Source organism: Enoplosus armatus, chromosome 20 (assembly GCF_043641665.1).
Source record: "Enoplosus armatus isolate fEnoArm2 chromosome 20, fEnoArm2.hap1, whole genome shotgun sequence".
NCBI lineage: Eukaryota > Metazoa > Chordata > Actinopteri > Centrarchiformes > Enoplosidae > Enoplosus > Enoplosus armatus.
In genome coordinates, this window is record NC_092199.1 from 19,576,220 (window position 1) to 19,596,650 (window position 20,431).

Sequence of the window (20,431 nt, forward strand, 5' to 3'; positions counted from 1 at the left end):
AAGAGTCGCTGCGGTGTAACACGAATCCAGTTTCGCTATTTCTGCCTCTTTATAAACACAAACCAATATTGCGATGTTAATGAGAATATTTTTGTGTCACAAATGTATCAAAGCAAAAATTGTACTTGGAAATTAGTAGTATGAAAATGGCATTTCTCGGAGCAAGGTTGAAAGGAAATAAACGGGGATTGTCACAGTTCGGGTTCTTGACAACAAGACAAATGCAGCGCAAGCGGCAGAGCAAGTACATTCCAGGTAGTTGGCTGGGATCTATGGTCAAAAAACAGCATCATGAAGGCAGTCAAGAGGCAAAAAATGTCTGACGGGGGGTGAGGCAGGTCACAGAGAGGTAGCAGGTTTTCAGAACTGGCAGGCAGGAACAGTTGGATTACAGTGGCAGAACAGCGACATCGACAGTCTGGCAGGGGGAGGAGAGAGAGCAGCGGGGTCAGGTGTGCAGGGGGTATGACAGGTCCCACAAAGAATACAGGTGTAAGTAGCACTGTTTCATTTGTAGTATCTTATGAAATTGATTTGCATATTAAGGGGTGTGAGAACAACAACCATAGGCTGTATGTAAAGTCTATGGCTGCAGTATAGGTCATAAGCCCCGCCCCCTCCATGTTAGCAAATGGGACATGCGCCAAACAAAACAAAATCAAAGTACACATCAAATTAGTTACGTTGTAATTAGTTACTATAAAAGTTGCTATAAAACGTCAAAGTCAATCTCAGCTGTCAATCACGGCGTGAAACGTCGTGATTGACAGCTGAGGTTGACTGCGGTGTGCTCGTGGTCAGGTGCATGGGCGGGACCTCGCGTTACATTCATAATATATATCATGTTTATCAGAATCGCTGTCCGTCTTGGTTATTCATTTTCGTTAGAGCATCAGATAAGAACACCAATACCTCTGTCATGTCTCTGTGTTAAGTATGGAAATGTAAAACTTGCAGGTCCAGGCAGTAGCCATATACTTAACGCCCAGCATGAAAGTGCTATTCTTCTCATATAATTCCTTGAAAGAAAGGGAATAAGTGTATTTCCCAAGTTGTTCCTTCCTGTAGCATGACATTCACATGCGGCTAATTGCCCACTTTTTACATTACTGCTACATTACTGTGCGATGTTCCATTTTCCTGGGGGCAGGTAAGAGGCAAAATGACGCTTAAAGTGGAGCAGCGAATATAACGCGTAGCAGCTGTCACCGGCAATGACATGTCACATTCAGCGCTGATGGAATAACACTTGTTTTGATTCAGTAAAAAGTCATGTAAGGACAGGAATACAATGCATTTTGCAGATTATGTTTTGTCACGGCAGCAGTGTGTGTCTGTGAGCTGCTTTTAATGGTTTCTTGAAAGCAGTGGGAGCCTTTGTTTTCCAGAAGCAGCAGCACAAGAGAGAGTGTAGGAGCGTCTGACTGTGCCAGATACATCAGTGGGTTTAGACATTTCATAGGCATTAAAGGTGGCGGATTAAGAAATACACTTGCATTATCCTTTAAAGTGCTGAATGGAGTAGATTAAAATTTCAGTTCATCCATTCATTACATGATCAGCCCTTTTTAAAAACAAATGTAACCTCACCCTCTTTCTCCTCTTTGAATCCAGATTGCTGAGACGTCAAACTCATTCCTGAATCGAATGCTGAACAGAGACACCATCACAAGAATAACATATAAAAGTAAGTGTATATGTGTCCAGTATTCTAACACCTTTGCATGTTGCAGGGAAAATGTATTTTTGTCAGCGTCGCTCCCGGTTCCCTCGACAAAAAGGCCACTCGTTAGCAACCGCAACCTTTTTTTAAGACGCGTAAAACCTTCAAAATTCACGAGGTGTCGTGGAACAAAGCGTGAAAATCTCTTAAGCTTGCGTTAACCACAGACCTTATTTCAGGCATCTCACCAAAAACTCTGAACTCAAATTTAACAAAAAAAAAACGAGGGAACCGCAAGTGTAACAATGCTGACTCATTTCCAGGTTTTAGGAGTTAATCATACGCTAAGCCTGATTGCGGAAGCTCCTCCTCATTACTCTTTGTCGCCGAGTGCAGGATTTCGTTGTCGAGGTTACTGTAAAAAGCCCACCTGCCCACTCAACTCGGTAACGTCGGGGGCACACACCGGGGCTCTCCCTGACCTGACGCTTTACGGCGGTGCAGCTAGCTGCAACTTGGTCTGGCGTTGGTTGCTTGTCATCGTTAGCTGATCAAGTAATTATAAAGTAATAATAACAGCAAGCTAGTTATTATCATGGAGCCAGTGGTCCAAATAAAATGTAGGAACATGTTATTCTAAATATGATTGTAAATCACTCCGGTGTATGTCACGTCACTGTTGTGGCAACAGGATGCTGACTGCCGTTCACTTAACGGCCAGCGGTGTCATTAATAACAAGTACTTTCCGAAAGCTCCACATAGAACCTTTAAAGCATCATTATTGTATGTCAAAGTGGTAACTGAAGGGGTGCCGCAGGACGGGGGGATGATGATGAGATTCCTGCATGGGAGCTCTTGATAGCTGGAGGAGGCTGTTGGTGAGGCAGCGGTCGACAGCTGCACTCCAGAGGTTTCGTGCTGCCAGCCGGCCGGCCGTGCTGGAGAGGCGGCATCGTCGCGGAGATCGCCCGGGGGCCAGCTTGAAGAAAGAGACAAATAATTGGATTAATGGGGGGAGCAGATGAGTGGCTGGATACACGCACTGACCCCTTGTGGCTGGGAGGAGTCTCAGAGGCACCGGGCAGAGTAGAAGGCTGCAGGTGGGGGGGGGGGGGGGGTTCCTCCAGGTCCAGCAGGAGGAGCCGGAGAGGAGCATGGATTCTGACAGCTGTCAGACGTCCCTCAGATACACTGTCTCACACATGCTGACTCACACGCACATGCACGCACACACCGCCCCCCCCTCATGCAAACACAAAGACGCACACACACCACTAACATTCGTATTATTCTTTTAATAAGTTACTGTTCCTTTTGACTCCTACTCTCTGCAAGATGGAGTATTAAACAGGGATGAATTAGCATTAAAGCCGCACTGGTCCACCACAGTGACCTCATCGCAATCGGCAGTCCATTTGTCAGCGCCCCAGCAGATGACAAGTTATTGAGAGCGTGCTCCTGGGGTGTGAAGAGGGAGAGGGAGAGAGTTGCAGTCTGTCTAATTAGCGTCCTGACAGTGAAGACAGTCTGGATAAAAGAGGTTTTGTGCTGCAACACCAACAGCTCGTCACTCACGGAACAGTCAATGATATGTGAAATAAGAAGTGAGAAAAATGTGTTGTGGCAGATGAGCGCAGTGCTTGATGGGTATAGTTGTGGGGGGGGGGGAGACACTCGCGAGTCCTGAATGGCTATCAGACCGGATCTGAACATTACAATCATTCAGGCATTCAATACGTGTTTAAACAACGTATGAAGGCTATTTATGTAGTAACAGGAATCTTAGAATTAAAACTTAAAATTTCTAAAAGATATGTTTTTTACAATAATAATAATAATAAGTAGCACACTAAAAGAAAAACTCATTGTGCTTATGTTTTATCAGGAAAATGTGCTATGTAGTGACAAAAGTAAAAGTACTCTTGTACTATTTATGTTATATCATTAGATTATTATTACTCGTGCATTGTTATTTGAGCAGCATTTAATTCTTGTTGTTGGTTGAGGTGGAGCAATTTTTTTTAACAATTTCTTATAGGGCAGCAACACATGATTATTTTCCTTATGGATTCATCTTCTTATTGTTGCCGATTATCCATTAATAGTTTGCTTTGTTGGTTTTGTTTTGTCCAACCAACAGTCCAAACCTCAAAAATATTCAGTAACTAGGAACGACGAGGAACTCCTAAAGTGTCCTAAAATGGAAATACATATGTTAAGTACAAGTATGTCAAATCTGCACTGAAGTACAGTACTTGTTATTATTATTATTATTTTCCACCACTGTACACTACCTGCTCAGCACCAGACAGCAGGCAGTTAGCAGCTAGCTGGTGAACGTAGTGGAGCATTTAGCATCTACAGAGCCAGATCTTCTCCTCAGGGGTTGGTGGAGACCAAAAACCGAGCTAAAAGAAGAGGGAGCGTTGGACTTGCATTCACCAGGTGGACGCAAACACGTCTAAAACGGGAAAGTTGCTCCGTAACTGGTGATGATGATTTCCACTGCCCCCAAGAGGTTAATTAGGACATTAACACGGCACCATTACAACTCAAAATTTTACTTAACTGCTTCAGTAAAAGTGCCGAAGGACTTTCAATAAAATGTGAAGTGGAAGCATCGAAAATGCAAAACAGCCCCTTTAGATACATGTAGTTATACCGTCAACTTTTAATGGAATCGCATAATGAGAATACGAACACATTTTGCAATCATTGAATTGAGTTAATGATCTCACCCGAGCTGGCTTTAATTATCAACCACCAAAATTAATTACTGAAGTTCTTGATTTACATGTGCTGTCATCAAGTGCTTCTATCAGATGCAGTGCGCAACAGTGGAACACGGTCCGTCACGCCAACGTGAATTTGGTCATTCACCCGGGCTGAGCTGAAAGTTGCTGTGTGGCTTAATCCAGCAAATCCTGTTTTCCAAGCAAATGTGTGTTTTGTGTAAATAGCCTCCAAAATAAATGGAGTAAATGTACAACATTTTCCCCTGAAATGTAATGGAGCATAAAGGAAGTATATCATTTTAACTTATTACCTACCTACTTCACCTGTTCATATACTACCTCATTATTTATTCGTTAAATGTTTCAGTGCAATACATATATGTCATACACAATAGTGCAATACATACATACATACATACATACATATATATATATATATATATATATATATATACATGTATATACATTGTTATTGTATATATTTATTTTCACCTAAATACTGTAAATGTGAATATTTTTATTTTCTATTTCTTATTTTTATATTTTGTACATACTTTAGCTCTAAATTTATGCTACTTTCTACTCTTGAATGTTTAGCTTTTCTGGCTTTTCTCTAATTGCTCTTACTCTTGGGTTGAAGATAATCCTTTTTAGTCATCTGATAACACGTTTATTATTGAACAAAAAAAAACACATTATCCCCTTGTTTGCGATTCCTGCTCGTCTTTCTACAGATGATGCGTATCTGCTGACCGGCCTGAACATAGAGGAGATTTACCCGGAGACGAGTAGTTTTATCACATATGACGGATCGATGACCATCCCTCCGTGCTATGAGACCGCCACATGGATCCTGATGAACAAGCCGGTGTACCTCACACGCATGCAGGTGAGCCTCAGCCGCCGAGCCAGGCCTGAAGTACAACTCCCAAAATTCACTGGGGATTGTCTGTCTCGGCCCGGGGATTTTCTCTCAGTTTTCTATTGTTCTGCCCGTGAAACATGTCAGTCCAGCACTGAGGCTTGTATTATTCCACAACTGCCTCAGCTCTTCTTTTGGCTAATCCTCCATACAGTCCTGCCTGGAAAATAATGCAGTGGTATCAAAATGCCTGGGCTCCCGTTTCCACGATGCTTTGGCCAACTTTTTCTCACCGCCGTTCTTTTCTCCCCAACCCCACCCGTCTCAGATGCACTCCTTGCGGCTGCTGAGCCAGAACCAACCGTCTCAGATCTTCCTGAGCATGAGTGACAACGTTCGTCCGGTCCAGCCGCTGAACAACCGCTGCATCCGCACTAACATCAACTTCAGCATGCAGGGCAAAGACTGCCCCAACAACAGGGCTCAGAAGCTCCAGTACCGAGGTAGAAAACCAACAACTTAAATCACCCTGCTGCCGCGTCACCTCCCCTTCTCCATCTCTAACATTTACATTTGTCATATTTATTCATGTTTGATATGAGAATTATATCCTGAAATCTAATTATGCAGGTACGCTGGTGTTTCCACGGGAACACCGTCTTGGTCATAACATTCACGCACATACAAGTTTCCACAACATTTTACCTTAAGGGAAAATAATGGTGTATTGTTCATTGTTGACAATCATTTTGTTTAGTTATGATAAGTTTGTACTCAACAAAGATGTGGGAGCACAGCAACATCATTGCTAATTTTTTTAGGGGCCCCATTGTAGCCATGTATGTCTGTAGTAATCAGTTGAACAGTTAGGCCGTAAGGAAGCCAACAGTTTAGCCAGATTATCACAGCCACCGTAGTTTCAGGTGGCACAACATTACAGTTCAGTAATAACAAAGTAATTATTTGGTAACAGGGCAATGCTGGGGTAATAATATGGTAATTATACATAATAACAAGGTAATATCTCGGTAATAACAATGAGTCAACCCTGTTGTTTCCCCCCTGTATTACCCCCATCTTATTTTGTTACTACTGTATTTCAATGTAAAGTGCAGTGATTATTTAGAGGTTAAACGCGCAATGGTCAGTTTGAATACTGATTTTAACTGTCGCCTTTGCTTTCTTTTCCAACTAAGCCTGATTATGTGGAGCCAAACGAAATCGCCAAAAAAGGTTATCAGATGAGTCAAAACGATAGCTATATAATATCAATAGCATCAATAAATAATACAGGAAGTTGAATTATTAAGATTTGGCGTAAAAAGGTCAACCTGCAAACTTCCCAACAAAAAAAGGGAAGCTAGCAAGCTAACCTGAAAACACTAGTAGCTAAAAGCACTGAGCGCCAACGTTTTCAGGCGGCTACCTAGATGCCACTATCTAAAAATGATAATAATAATAATAATAATAATAATAATAATAATTACTTATCCATACACTGCATGTTGCTGCCGCTGTGTATATATACGTTTGTAAAAGTAGCTAAAGGCGGCAGGCTAACGCTAACAAATGATTAAATGAGTGCCAAGATGGAAAATTCATTTACATGAAGTCGTCATTTATTCATTGTTTATTATTATATTAACTGCTTTGTTTATTTAGTTCGATTTTGGACCCATCGTATAACGTTTTACTGCCTTACGTCAGTTTCGGGGCTCGGGGGGGGGGGTATGACGAACCAGGGGGTTTGTTTAAAACCGATGATTCCCTTTTTCCAGATCTTAGAAAAGATTATTACCAATAGTGCTAATGCTAATAATGAACGCTTTGCAGGGGAGGGTCCAACCTCAGTTCTCCTTAGAGGCGTTCATTCACTGAACTCAAAAGCAGTTCTGCATCCTGCGAACGTCCGACAATCAACTGACTGAGATGTCATTTTTGGTCAGTAAGCGTGATCAACGATCACTCACCAAACTCTCAGCTTCAGGTGGGAGAATTGGCCCCCGATGATAATTTGTTTTAGATATATCCACATGAATTCCAGGGGGGTGTATTGCCTGATCTACGCTCACTAAACTAATATGACATTTGAGTGAAGGTTGGTAAAACGTAAACTGCAGATTGATTTGCTAAAGAGAAAGGAAGGGGGCGGGGGGGGGGGTGTTGGAGTAGAAAGTCAGATGGCTGGACAGTCAGAACACCTGTTTGGCCCTGACTGACAGATCTGGCAGTTGGGAGGCCGAAAGCTGGCTTGTCACAGCTCACTGCAACCTGGGAGGTGTTGCTGCAGTCTGTCATCTCCCCTCCCCCGGCTTCAGCCAATATATATCTGGGCAACTGCTGCACAGAATGTTGAATTTCACTCCTGACGCGCGAATACGTTGAAGGCGGAGAGGTAGCCCCGGTCCCTGCTGCTCCCTTCATTGTGTTATTTTCTTTTTGCTCAGGATTTGCTGTGTGTACTATGGCCCATCCACACCACGATTGCACCACTCCACCCCCCACCCCCAACCACCTCCCCACTCCACCCACCCAAAAGATGAAATTCTTATTCTGTGTAGCAGAACCACCTCAGACCCTCCTGATCGCCAAACAAACAAACACTCACTAGAGACCCTCACACAGCAAACCAAAAAGAAAAACACAGAAGCAGACCTGCTTATTTAATTGTTTAGAGATTTAAAGACCTTCAGGATGATGTGGGGAGGGGGAAGAGGGAGGGGGTGGGGGGGCGGGGTCTCATTAAAAGGGAAAATACATGTCCTTGGTGATTTGCGTAAGGTCAGCCGTCCTCCTCCCTTCTTCAGAGAGGCGATCATCGGGGGTAACTGAATGGGAAATCAGGGAGGTTTGGGAGCTAATCATGCCGTGCATGTGTGTGTTTTTGTTGTTGTTGTCAACACCTCTGAAAGGAAATATTTATATATATTTATTTATTTTTTTCTTATCAAATTACAATGTTTTCTTGGCACCTCCTCGTTTTGGGTACAATGTTCTGTCAAAGCTGCCACTCCACATCCTAATGCCCCCCCCACCCCACCCCTGAACACCCTCACCCACCTACCGCCACACACCCAAGGCACATTCACTCCATTCACTCAAGTGCCATTCCTTTCAAATTGTATGTTATCGCTAAAGATGAAATATGGCGGCGGCGGGGGGGGGGGGAGTGGGGGGGCAGTAATACCGGGGAATAGTTGAACTGTGGAGAGTGCCGCATATATAAATCAGTATTCTCACTCCTGTCCTTCTCCTCTCTTCCAGTGAACGAGTGGTTGCTAAAGTAGCCTCCCTTGGATGAGCATGGAGATGAGTGTCAGAGACGGAGAGCGGGAGCGGGATGAGGTGATGGGGGGGGGGGGCAGGAGGGGAGGACTGAAAGATGTGAAACCGGGCTTAAGGCTGCATCTCATCTCAGATAATTTCATGGCATTGTACAAAGACAAACAACACCGGACATTATACAAATTAAAGGGACTTTGCATTGCGAGCAAAGAGATTCTTCTTTTTCATACATTGAGAACGGTTTGAACCCCTCGATCTAACACATGCTAACAATCCCTTTCCCCCCACTGTCTACTATATCTATACAGACATTTTGATACCGATACCTTTTTTTGGGGAGAAAAAAAAAAAAAAAAAAAAAGACACTTGGAAACAAGCTTAAAAAAAAATAACGTGGAAGCATTTATTTGATAGCCTCCCAACCAATAGGACAGCATTGGGAATTTAAAGCCTGTGTACATAAAGACGTTGCTATCAGTGGGAAAATCCAAGGACTAAGTCACTGCCTCCATCCCGCCGGTCGAAGACGAAGTGGTCACCGAGACTCGCACGGACTTTTCATTACAGTCACCAACAAGGCATGCAAATCAGCAACACCAACAGAGAGGGGAGCACAGCCTTACCTGGTCACCTTTTCTCCTCCAAAAACTGGAGTCATGTCGTGGACGAGCAAATATTTACAGGCTTTCTCACGGCCTCAGAGCAACCAGTGTCTTGGCCTCGTTTGTACATATTATAATTATCAATACTGCAGAAAAATGAATATGTAAAGAAAAAGTCATGAATTAACATTCAAAAGATACTGTATATTAAGAGGATTTAAAAACAAAAGAAGGAGAAAAAAAAAAAAAAGACCAAAAGTTGAGAATTTTAAAAAGCTTGGCGCACTTTGAATTCTGGAGCAGTTCTAAGTCGGAGCTGATGCCTTCTTTTTTTTTTTTGTTTTTTTCTGTTTTATTGTTTACAATGGTCATACACTGTGTTTGAGTAATGTTATCAGCCCAATAAATGTGTCTGGAAAGTTCACTTTGGAAAATGCTTCACTATATGAGGATCTGACTTATTGTACCTGTACCTGTTTTGTACTGTTCCATATTAAATGTGTTGATATGTCAATATTCCTCCTCGGAGGCATGCTCAGTAACTCGGAGATTGCAAATCGGGTAACGCCGATTTTTTCGGACGCAAAACGGATGCCTGGTTTCTGTCCGGTCTGGCTTTCTTTCCATTGCTGGCGTGACGCAGCCGAAGCGGGGTTACCAAGACCTGTCATAGCGCTCGCCGGGGGGGGGGGGGGGGGGGGCAAAGAAGAGAGGAACCTCCTCTCCTGTGCTAACAATTACAGGTCCGGTCCCCTGCTGGGTGCCTCATAATGTTGTTCTCTCTACAGGGAGTTGAAGAAAACGCAAGTCAGGACCCTACGACTGGTCTACCAGGTGATTGTTGTCGCTTTTTCAACCCAGTCAATGGCAGAAATGTTGAATAACAGACGGCATTGACTCACAGACGCTGGTGGCACAGCAGCTAAACTGGACGTGACGTCTGGATTTCGACTTTTTTGGCGACATTGTAGAAGGCCCTTTCCTGTTTCAATGTGAAATCGCCCCCGTGCACAAAGCCAGCTCCACAAGGTTATGCTTTTCCCAGGCTTTGAAGCTACAATCCTTAAGATTTAGGTCCTTTATTAGGTCCTTCTTCTCGTTTATTATACTTAAATATTAAAAAAAAAACAGATCCACGGTCGAAATATACCGCAAAGTAAATGCATTTTTGATGATCGATCGCAGTCAGCGCTAACCTTGGTAGCAAATACAAAAGCCAAGGTGGTTTAATGCTTTTAATGTCAACGAACATTGGAATGGCGGACTCCACCACAATAAAAACCGCAATATAGAAGGGTAATTACAGAATGTAAATACATTGTGCATTGAATGAAACTCCAGACCATAAATAGGATCAAAGCAGGGTTTGAGTTCAGGAAAACCTTAAGGCTTATAACATTAAGGTATCAGCATGTTTCAGAGGAACTGTAGGTCAGGTCACCATCTTGTCATTTGACCTATGGTGTTTGTACCTGTTCCGAATGGTTACATTTGAAGGTGGGGCTGAAAGCCTGCCATCATAGTGAGGGGCAAGGCAACGGGGGGGGGGACACTCCCGCACAGTCTCTCTTCGATTTATGGTGATGCACTTGTAGCTGTACTCGCGGGAGGCGACAGCAGTAGTGGGGAGTAGCAGCACCTCTGAACACATGGCCAGTCGCTGCGTAAAGTGGGCGTGATTGTCAGAAAGTTACAATAATTGATGGACACACCCCAACCCCCGGGTTTCAGACTCTTCAATTCAAGCATACTGAGTCCTTTACTTCCCCAACATCACAGGCCAGTCTCGCTAACGCTCTTGTGATTGAATGGCAGCAAATCCCTGCAGGGAAGTTACAAAATCTTTTGAAAAGCCTTCCAGAGGACGTGAGGATGTTACAGCAGCAGTTGTTCAACTGTCACATGTGGGTGTGGTGTTTGGGTGTCCGTTCAAATGTCCACACTCTTTTGTGTATACAGGTATAAAGAGGATCACGGACACTTTTTATGTACGGCCGGGGACGAGGTGCACCAGCCGAGCGCCAAAACTATTCACTTGCCATAAAAATTTAATTGCGCAACTTCGGACGCCTAGTCGGGGTTATTTTATTATCTTTTGCATGCATAGGTCCTGACTTCATTTTTGCACTACTCCTAACAGGAATATTAGTTTTATTTCAAATAGCTGGGAGCCTGTAAACCTGCAAAACAGCCTCCTTAGCAGGCCGTAAGGGCCCACTAAATCTCCTTCAAAACCTTCATTGGTCTGTGTTTCATCGGAGAGGTTTAGTGTTCCAGGGCGGTGTACAGTAAATGCCTTTTCAGAGACCCAGGTAGAAAAGAAAAAAAGTCCATTGCATTCTTGAGATTTCTGCGCTGTTCCGTGCTGGGAATCTGAAGAGATTCACCATAGCAGGGAAATATTTATCGGAAGCAATCAACATGATCAATGTTTCGGTTTAAACCTGACATGCGAACACAGAAACACGTCCGGGTGTTGATTGATTTTGCATCCAGTCTGGACCTTGTGCGTAAAGTGAAGCACCCAGGCCCGTGTTGCCCGTTTCTGTCAACCGGGTCCCGCTGCATCGACCCACCCCCCCACCCCCCCTTCTCCCAGCATACCTTCATTATCTCCCAATCAATTCAGGATGCCTCTTCTTGTCAACCTGATGTGGAGAGAAATACGGCCTTAAAGCATGTGGGAGTGCACATGCACACGTGTGTTTTCTGTTCGCTATCTGATCTGTGCCTTTTCACAGATAATGAGAAGATAGCGAAGGGGGGGAGAGAGTTCTCAGAAGCCACCAATGCCCAAGGTTATGGAGGCCATTATTCTACCTGATCTAGGAGATGCAGGATTGAGCCAAAGCTGGAGGACGGATAATAAATACTCCAAATGATTCAATGCAACAACCGCCCCCCCCACCCCCACCCCCCTCCACTCACTCTTGCTCCACCACATCCCAACAAATAATCAGTTCGGGCCCTGGTGACGCCGCAGTAGATCTCTCCGGCCAAAAGGAATAAATGTTTGGAGGGTGTGTACACATTCCTGCACTCAGATGTTCGGGGGTACATTTAACGGTATCACATTAATAAGAGCGTAATAAGGCGGCGGCTCGCAGGGAGCTGGAGTGGAGCGGAGCAGCTGCTGAGCCAAATCGAAAATGTGCAAATCTCTGCGTGCGTGTTGCCTCTCGAGACACACCTGTCCAGATGTGTTTGCAGCAGTGGGGCTTTCAATCAGCCCGGCTGCAGTGGAGTCAAACTTTTCTCCTTGATTCAATTAGGGAGCGGGGGGGGGGGGGGGCACTTGAGTCAATGCATCTGGAAGCGATGCATTTTTCTTTTAAAACCCTCATTTACTTAGAAAGATTGAATGGGCATTTATGCCCCCCCCCCCCCCCCCCCCACCCCCCCACCCCGGTGCAACCACAGGCTATCACTGTTGGCCACTGTCTCGACCAAACACAGCTTGATGACACTGACTGAAGAAGAGAGAGAGAGAGCTTGCTACCACGTGCAAAGCCCACTACTGAAACCACAAGGACCTCCATAACTGGAACCGACCGACTCACAGATGATCAGAAAGGTGCAAAATGCCAGAAATGCAACCGGTTAACGGTAAGTATCATAAATATAAATATGAACTGGATTACGGTATGGTGCAAATCCAAAATATCCATAATGCCAAAAATGTAAACGAGTTAACTGTCGCGGTTACATATTTTAACTGTAGTGATCACACATACATAGTAAGTGTCTAAGTGTCTTATTTTGAAAAGATCACTAGCATTAAGGGGCGAGGTTATTCCAGCAAAGAATCCGATAAAAAGACGTGTTGTTTCCGAACGGCCACATTCGAAGGCTGAGTGAAAAGCCCCGGCCTCAGTAGAGATGGGCGGAGACGCGATGTTGTTTAAATGTGGGGATAACGGCGCGCATTTTCAGACAGTCTCCCCTGGAAGTCTCACCGTGAAGAGGGCGCAGATGTCGAATTTTCGAAAGGTCGCTGTCGGACACAGCCCCCGACAACAGGGAAAAAAAAGGTGTCGAGATGAAACCGCATTTTGAGAGTATCCACCTTCCGTATCGGGACATAGCGCTGGGAGGAATTTGAATGTCGAAAAGGGGGCGCGTCTTCGCCGGCGTACCATGCTACCATGCTAGCGAGCTATGTCATCAATGGTGGCTCTGTGCCGCCAGAAAGTTGAAGATCGATTGATGGGCGGATGTCATGGTGTTATTGGTTGAAATCGGTTGGTTTTTGGCATATATTGTTAAATAGGCGCGCACACATGACCGGGGACGTGATCTAAAAGAGCCTTGCGTGGTTATATCACCCTGCGCACTCTCAAGGTATCCCAATGTGGACAGGAATAACAGATAAAGAGTATTGATGGATGCGTTGAGTGTTTATCAAATTCAGTAGCAAATGTGTCAGTGCTTATACATAATGCATAAGTGCAATTTAAAAAACAAACAACTTAACAAGATAAATATGCCATATTAAGAAGTTTTCCGAAGTTTTTCCTGAGGAAGTGTGAGTGCGGCGTACACAATCGACTCAGACTGCAGTGCTTACTGTATTTACATATTCATCAGGCTTGTTGAGATGACTTACTAGTGAACTGCGCTGCTGTTTAGAAACAATTAGCGAGAAGAGGATATTTCAGTGTTGATTGTATGAATTTTTCATAAACACTCAAACATTCCGCACAGCGCGATGAGTGCGGATGAGCCGTATAATCTCCTTATTCCATAATCACCGTCCTCTTCTGAGGCCTCCAAACCTCTGAGCCCCCCCCTCCCAAAAAAAAACTCACCCTGGACTAGAATCACACTGTCTCAGAGGACGCCCATTCATTTCACCATTCATGTATTCCCGCTCCCCTTTGCAGCTGGGTGCTATTCAGACTTCTCTTTATCCTCCGAGACAGTCTTATTACATACATGGTTTCCCTCGTTTGTCGCCTCGTGAAATTTGGTTCGCGTTGGTGCAGCCGCCTGGTGGCGGCGTGACATGACATATGCAGTCAGCTGGGACCCCAGTGTTTTAGATTTCCTCATCAAAAAATGAAAATGCATTAAAACGGTGAATTAGGTTCAGTTTGAAATAATACTGGCAGCACATAAATCAGCCTACTGACTATTTTCCAAATGTTAACACCCAGCCCACCTTTTAAAGGCTGACATTGAGATGATGTGCAAAATAGCAGTCATTAAGGGCTTTTACTTTGAAGCAGGGGAATTGCATTTTCAAAGACGGCTGTACAGCAGAGTCAGGATGCATCAACCTTGACGGATATCAAACAGTTACCACTTTCATGTGTACAGAGTCGCGGCATGAAAACGTAGCATTAAAACATTAAGACGCCTATTTGTAAGGTTCATTATTTTGGCGGGGTTTTATTTTCAAGGTACCGCCATTATATTGACAGAGCCCATATTCAAAACCTATACTGATGGAACGTCAAAGTGGGGGGGGTACAGAAGCACACATCTGTAATAAACTGGCCCGGGATGGCGGGATTAGGGTTTGGTGATCGGACGAATATATCGTCTATCTGTGATCCGCCTGTCGTGGGTTTTTTTTGGGGGGGTGATTTTTGTCAATTTTAATTTGCTAATTTAATGGTCTGCCTCCTAAATGAATAATTAACCCGTGAAGCGCAGACAGCTGTTCAGCCTGTTTTTTTGTTTTGTTTTTTTTACAGCTTATTGCTTAATAAAATTTGATTTTCACATTCAAGAAGGGCAAATTTATTCAAACAGAATAAATGTTATAATAAATCACACAAAATAACAATAATAATAACAACAACAATAAGGCTGCAGCATAACTAGGGCTATTGCGTAAATAAAGAACTATGCTAGGCGAAGAATAATAATGGCTAAAAACGCCCTTCTGCTGTTCCAAAATCACAACGCGTAGCCTGTCGTATGTCCTAAATAAATATAAACAAAGAACTATGTAAAAAAAACAATAAAGTGCAAAAATCTCACAACAATCACACAAAACAATAAAAGCTGCTTCGTGGCTAAAGACGCAATTTACCTAATCACTTAGAACACAGAGTAATGTAAAAATAAAGTGCAGATATATATAGATATATATATATATATGATAATCAGAAATGGTGGGCTATCCCTGTGTAAAATTCTCATCTTCCACCCACAACAGAACTCCGCCATCTGAACCTGGAGCTCAGTTTCAATTTCAGTTTTTGTAACCAGCTGTTTGTAACCTCCTCTTCGATGAGCCTCGTCCTGTTGGCACCTTCGCCGCCTCAAGGACATCTCGCCGGGCCAAGTTGGGGAGACAACTCCGGCTTGTCCGAGGAACCGCTGCACCGTTTTCTGTGTCGTTCCCCGGCGAGTTGCACAATCCAAAATCCAAAACAAACAAACAAACAAACAAACTCACACACACACACAAAATAATTAGATGCTAATGAGGGGCTAATGCTGTGATCTCTCATCCTGGCACTGCAACAGTCACGATGTGGCTGAATCCAATGCTACTGTGTGTTTTTTTTTATGTTACTTCAATTTATCTAAAGAATCTGGTTAAGAGTCCATAATGACCAACAGACGGCACCACGCTACAAAATATGACCCAGTCATATTTTTCTGCTCCGATTAGACGCTTCGACTCATTAGTTAGACAGACGCGCATTAGTCAGTCCTTCGCTCCATCCCAGGAGGGAACCTTCATGTCTCTCGTGAAAAACGGAGTATGGTTTCTACGTGCAGCAGACTGAACCGCGGATGCAACTTCCTGTCGCGTGTTGGCGTCTCCGCAGGAAAAACATTATTGCCCAGATCCTAGCAACGATCAGAAAATACCAATTAGGTATATAAATGCGCAACATTGTCAGAGAATGTAGTCAACAGGTCAAGGTCCTCTTGCTCTATGGCGGTTTTCAAAAAATATCTCCCATGTTGCTTATCAAAGAAAAAAAAACTCCCTCCCCACCATCTGAGAGGACACCATGTACTTTGCGAGGTATCTCGACACAGCCAACGCGCATTGCGCCAATCTCGGACTGCCATTCTCATACGTGCTAGTTTTGGCAAAGGCACCACAGATTTCTGGCTGGTGAAGCGGGGCTGTTGAAGGGGCCCCAGGCAGGACACACACACACACACACACACACACACACACCAAATTCTTAAACACCTCGTAAATGACATCAAAGAGACAACTTGCAGCGTCTACATAGTTCATCAGTTTTGGGATGTACACTTACTCACTTTGAGGTGAGACTATCAATACCACTCTCTCATGTCTGTGAGTACAGCACAGAGCTCTAGCCAGGGAGTGGCTATCCTAGCTTAGCATAAAGACTGGAAGCAGGGGGAAACTGCTAGCCTGGCTCGCTCGCTCCTTAATGCTGCGCTCAAGCAACGTCTGGGAAGAACGGAAAACCTCGCCTTATTCCCGCTATAGAGTGCCCGCCCATCGTTTCAAGATGGCTGCCGGCAGCCTTGTAGTTCCACCTTTTAATTAGCCTGAATTAGCTACTTGTGTTGTCTTACTTATTTCCATCAGTTGCCTGACACAAACAGTTTACAGCCCATTTTCAATCAGCTCAATCCATCAAGTGTTGCTATTGAATTTGATGGTGGCTTATATTGACCAACAATTACAACTAGGAAGCCGACATGAATTCATTCATGTGTTTTCATGCTTAATGTCGAACTTTTTTTTTTGCACTGTTCAGATAATCACAGATTCTCGTTGGCATATGAGATGAATACGGGTGTTTTTTCCAACAATAGATGTAATATAATATGTAATATAAGCTCAGCCGGCTCTATGCTGTCTTTTCGACAGTAGCTCAGTCCGCATGGCTGCTTAGGGCTGACCCCCCCAGCTCTACGTCTCCACGTCAATGCTACACTCGTCTGTCGCATGTTTTAAATATGCTGGGAGGGAGGGAGGGAGGGCGCAGTTACTAGGATGCCAGTCGATTACATCTTGATATTGATTACACCTTTCTGTCTTTGCTGCTGTGACCCCGCTGTGGGATTAATAAAGTCTAAGTCTAAGTCTAAAGGCAATTCTGCCCCCGCTTTCCATCGACTCGACATTGACCATTAATCAGCGGCACGCTAACTTTAAGCTGCGGACGTCTCGCATCTCCCTATGAACGTGTAATGGATGTCAGGACATCCATACTTTTATCTCAATCTGATGAGGAGCCGTCTTAAAGGATTTGCAGGCTGCCGTTTACGCAAATTGGGTGGAAAAGCCATTGAAATCCACCGGGATATTTGACCTTAATTAAGTACTTAATACTGTAATGTCTTATGTGTATTTGTTACGACGACGCCGGGCTCCCAGCAGCTCTCCGAATCACGCGGCGCTTTATGTGCGTGCGTTGCATTGCATCACTCGGGAGGAGACATGGGCTTCAGGGAACGAGGCACTGAGCACATCAGATCCAGACGTCATCCTGTCTTTACGTCTGTCTCCGCGGATGCTGCTGGGCGTTCCCAGCGTAACGCCCCGCAGCAGGGACCGGTGTTACCACAGCGCGGGCCTCCGCTCAGTCTCACACAGTTCTGTCCACTTAGGTTGTCCTTTTTTCCTTTTTCTTTTTCTTTTTTTGGCCGTGTGACTTGGAAGGTATTATTTTAACATTGGCCCTCAGGCATACCCCGCTTTATCATCTATTTAACTCTAAATGGGACCATCTTTTACTAAATGAACATCGTGCTGTATTGAAGAAGACTTGAAACCAGTGATTGAGGAAAAGAAACAGTTGTATTAGTACACTAGGGTTAGGGTTAGTCACAGTCAGTCAGCCCCCTCCCCCAAAAAAACCACATCCCACATCCACAGTGACAACCAGATCAGCCTTTAATGAAAACACTGGATCACCTCACTGGGCTTGTGGAGTAAATAAAGCCCAAAGCTAATGACACATTTGTGGTTTGTCCTTCAAAACGACGTGTAAAGCACATGTTATGGGTTATTACACACACACTCTCTCCACTGTTGTCTCTCTCACACACACACACACACACACAGATAACAGCCCTTTAGATCTCTAAAACAAGCCTGTTCTATGGTTGCGTGCCATAAATTCCCTCCAACGCGTGGAGCTGTTTTAACAGCTCAGCGAGTGTGTGCCGGCCTGCTAGTAACCAAAGGTATAAAGGCTGCAGTGGGGCAGTGAAACATGAAGGACTGCTGCCTACATTATGACCTCTCTCTCTCTCTCTCTCTCTGCCTCTCCTGCTTGCTTTAACCTGGTTTTATTAGCCAACAGATGGGCCGCCCTCTCTTTGCTGTTTAAATGGCTGTAGCCCGCAGCCACACAGAAAAAGCGCATCTCCCGTTGGTGCTGTTTGGTTTTTACACCTCTGCTGGTGGGCGTGGGGCGAGTTCATCGAGCCGGGCAGGTCTCGGCCCGGCGGCGAGCGTCGCCGTATACCTGAAGATGTGCTTTCGCTTCATACGCACGCGCTTCACACTGACCGAGTGTAAAGACACCCCTGCCAACGAGACCTCCACATCCCATTATGATTACAAGGGTCCTCAGTAGTCCCCCCCCCCCCCCCCCCCCGCTGCAGAGAGAACCAAGCCTTCATTTCTAATTTGCCTGTTTTAAGTGTGTTTTATCCTGTTTTACTTTTCCGATGTGCTCGTTGGCTGTCAATGCAAACTCAAATCCTCCTCCATGTTTACCTGCTGTTACGTGTATTTGTCCAAAGCGACGTGCAAATGAGGTGCAATCTAAGTCCATCAAGGAGAAGCCCTCACGGATGAGTTCCGGGAGTGAGACACAAATGCACAGCGGGTCACAATTTCCCGAGAAGGACATGGACAGATAAGTCCCTGCAGTTGTGCTACCATTACCAATACTGTTACTTTACATCTCTATGTGGAACTGTATGTGTGCTACTGTATGTTCTGTTTCCCCTCTCTCTTCTCTCTCTCTTACCCCAACCTGTCGAGGCAGATGACCCCCCCCCCCCCCCCCTTGGTTCTGCCTGTTGGGTCTCGGTAAGTAATATGATGAAGAGTACAAGTTTTGGAGATTTTTTCAATTGCTTCTAAGACACCGTCAACTCTTAACTCAACATATCTCAAACAAATGTTCCACATTGAAAGCCATGCTCAAAGAGCAGGCTCCCTCCCTTTCCCCAGTGTGGCTTTTCATTTGAAACACATACAAGAAACGTCGAGTTTCATTCAACAGTAACATTCGGCTATTAAAGCTATTCAATTGCAGGTATTCTATTTGAAAACCAGTCATTATTTGAATATTGGCTCTTCTTGTAACTGTGTTCTGAGGCGCCACCATCATTTGTGCCACTAAAACTCCCATCAGGAGGGTTCCTGTTATACACTGGCTTTGTTGCAGTATTTGATTCGGGGCTGCAGAGACCGCCGCTGAAACTTCTCACTGCCGAATGCCACTGTGATCTAAATACAGCACTGCGACTTTGGCTCATAATGCTGAAGTAAAGGCGGATTCCCCCGGACGGGCCCGGCCACTTTTTGTGGGATGATGCATTTACGGACACAAAAAAATGGTAAGAAAGGTGAAAACAAACAGTGTGGTGGTGCGAAACATTTTTTTTTTCTCAAAAAAACTTTATTGTCATGTTATTGCTCCTTGTTTATGACATGAGGGACAGAAAGCAGAGACAGATCCCAAGTACAGGCTCAGCGACGTATGCACACATACACATGCATAGGATAAACTGTATATATATATATATATATAATTAACATATATATCAATCTTTATGTTGCGTACTGTCCAAATATTTGGACAAATTGCATTTTGATGCGTTGTCAACATTGTTTTCATGCCAAGGAAGCCTCTTCTTTTTTTTATTTGAATTGACAATTGATGTTTTGAGCCAAATGAGGCTCCTCGGCAGGTCTCTCTGCCCCCCCCCCACGAGCTTCGTCAGAAAGGGAAGGACCTGTTGAAATAAACCACACTAAATACTAAACTCAGCATGACGCGCCGCCTTCCCCCCGAAGGGAGACAGATATCTAACTAATATGTTCATAATGAGAAAGTAATGGTTAGTCATGTTCGTGTTCAGCAGCTGTTTCAGGGTTTATCAGGAATAATTCACAAGGACTCACGCAGTCTGTCCTCAAAGAACTTGTCATTTCCTGCTATATATATATCCCAATCCTGTACCACTTTGTAATAAGACGCCCCTTTAGAGAGAATTTAAACATTGTGGCATAGCTGATGGCTTTATGAACGGTTAATAAATCATTGTAATTTAACAAGAGCAGCTTTCGGCAACGTTTGGGTCGCC

At 44.3% G+C, this 20,431-nt stretch overlaps 1 protein-coding gene across 1 annotated transcript in view; it reads left to right on the forward strand.

The window, feature by feature from the left end:
* ca10a (carbonic anhydrase Xa) overlaps nt 1-8,608 on the forward strand; it is a 203,410-nt gene extending 194,802 nt beyond the window's left edge. Inside the window, exons 6-9 of the mRNA XM_070927353.1 lie at nt 1,615-1,687; nt 5,134-5,288; nt 5,590-5,764; nt 8,526-8,608. Coding sequence (XP_070783454.1) covers nt 1,615-1,687; nt 5,134-5,288; nt 5,590-5,764; nt 8,526-8,548 — 426 coding nt within the window. The 3' untranslated portion in view covers nt 8,549-8,608. The remainder of the gene's footprint in view (nt 1-1,614; nt 1,688-5,133; nt 5,289-5,589; nt 5,765-8,525) is intronic.
* Nucleotides 8,609-20,431: the final 11,823 nt, after the last annotated feature.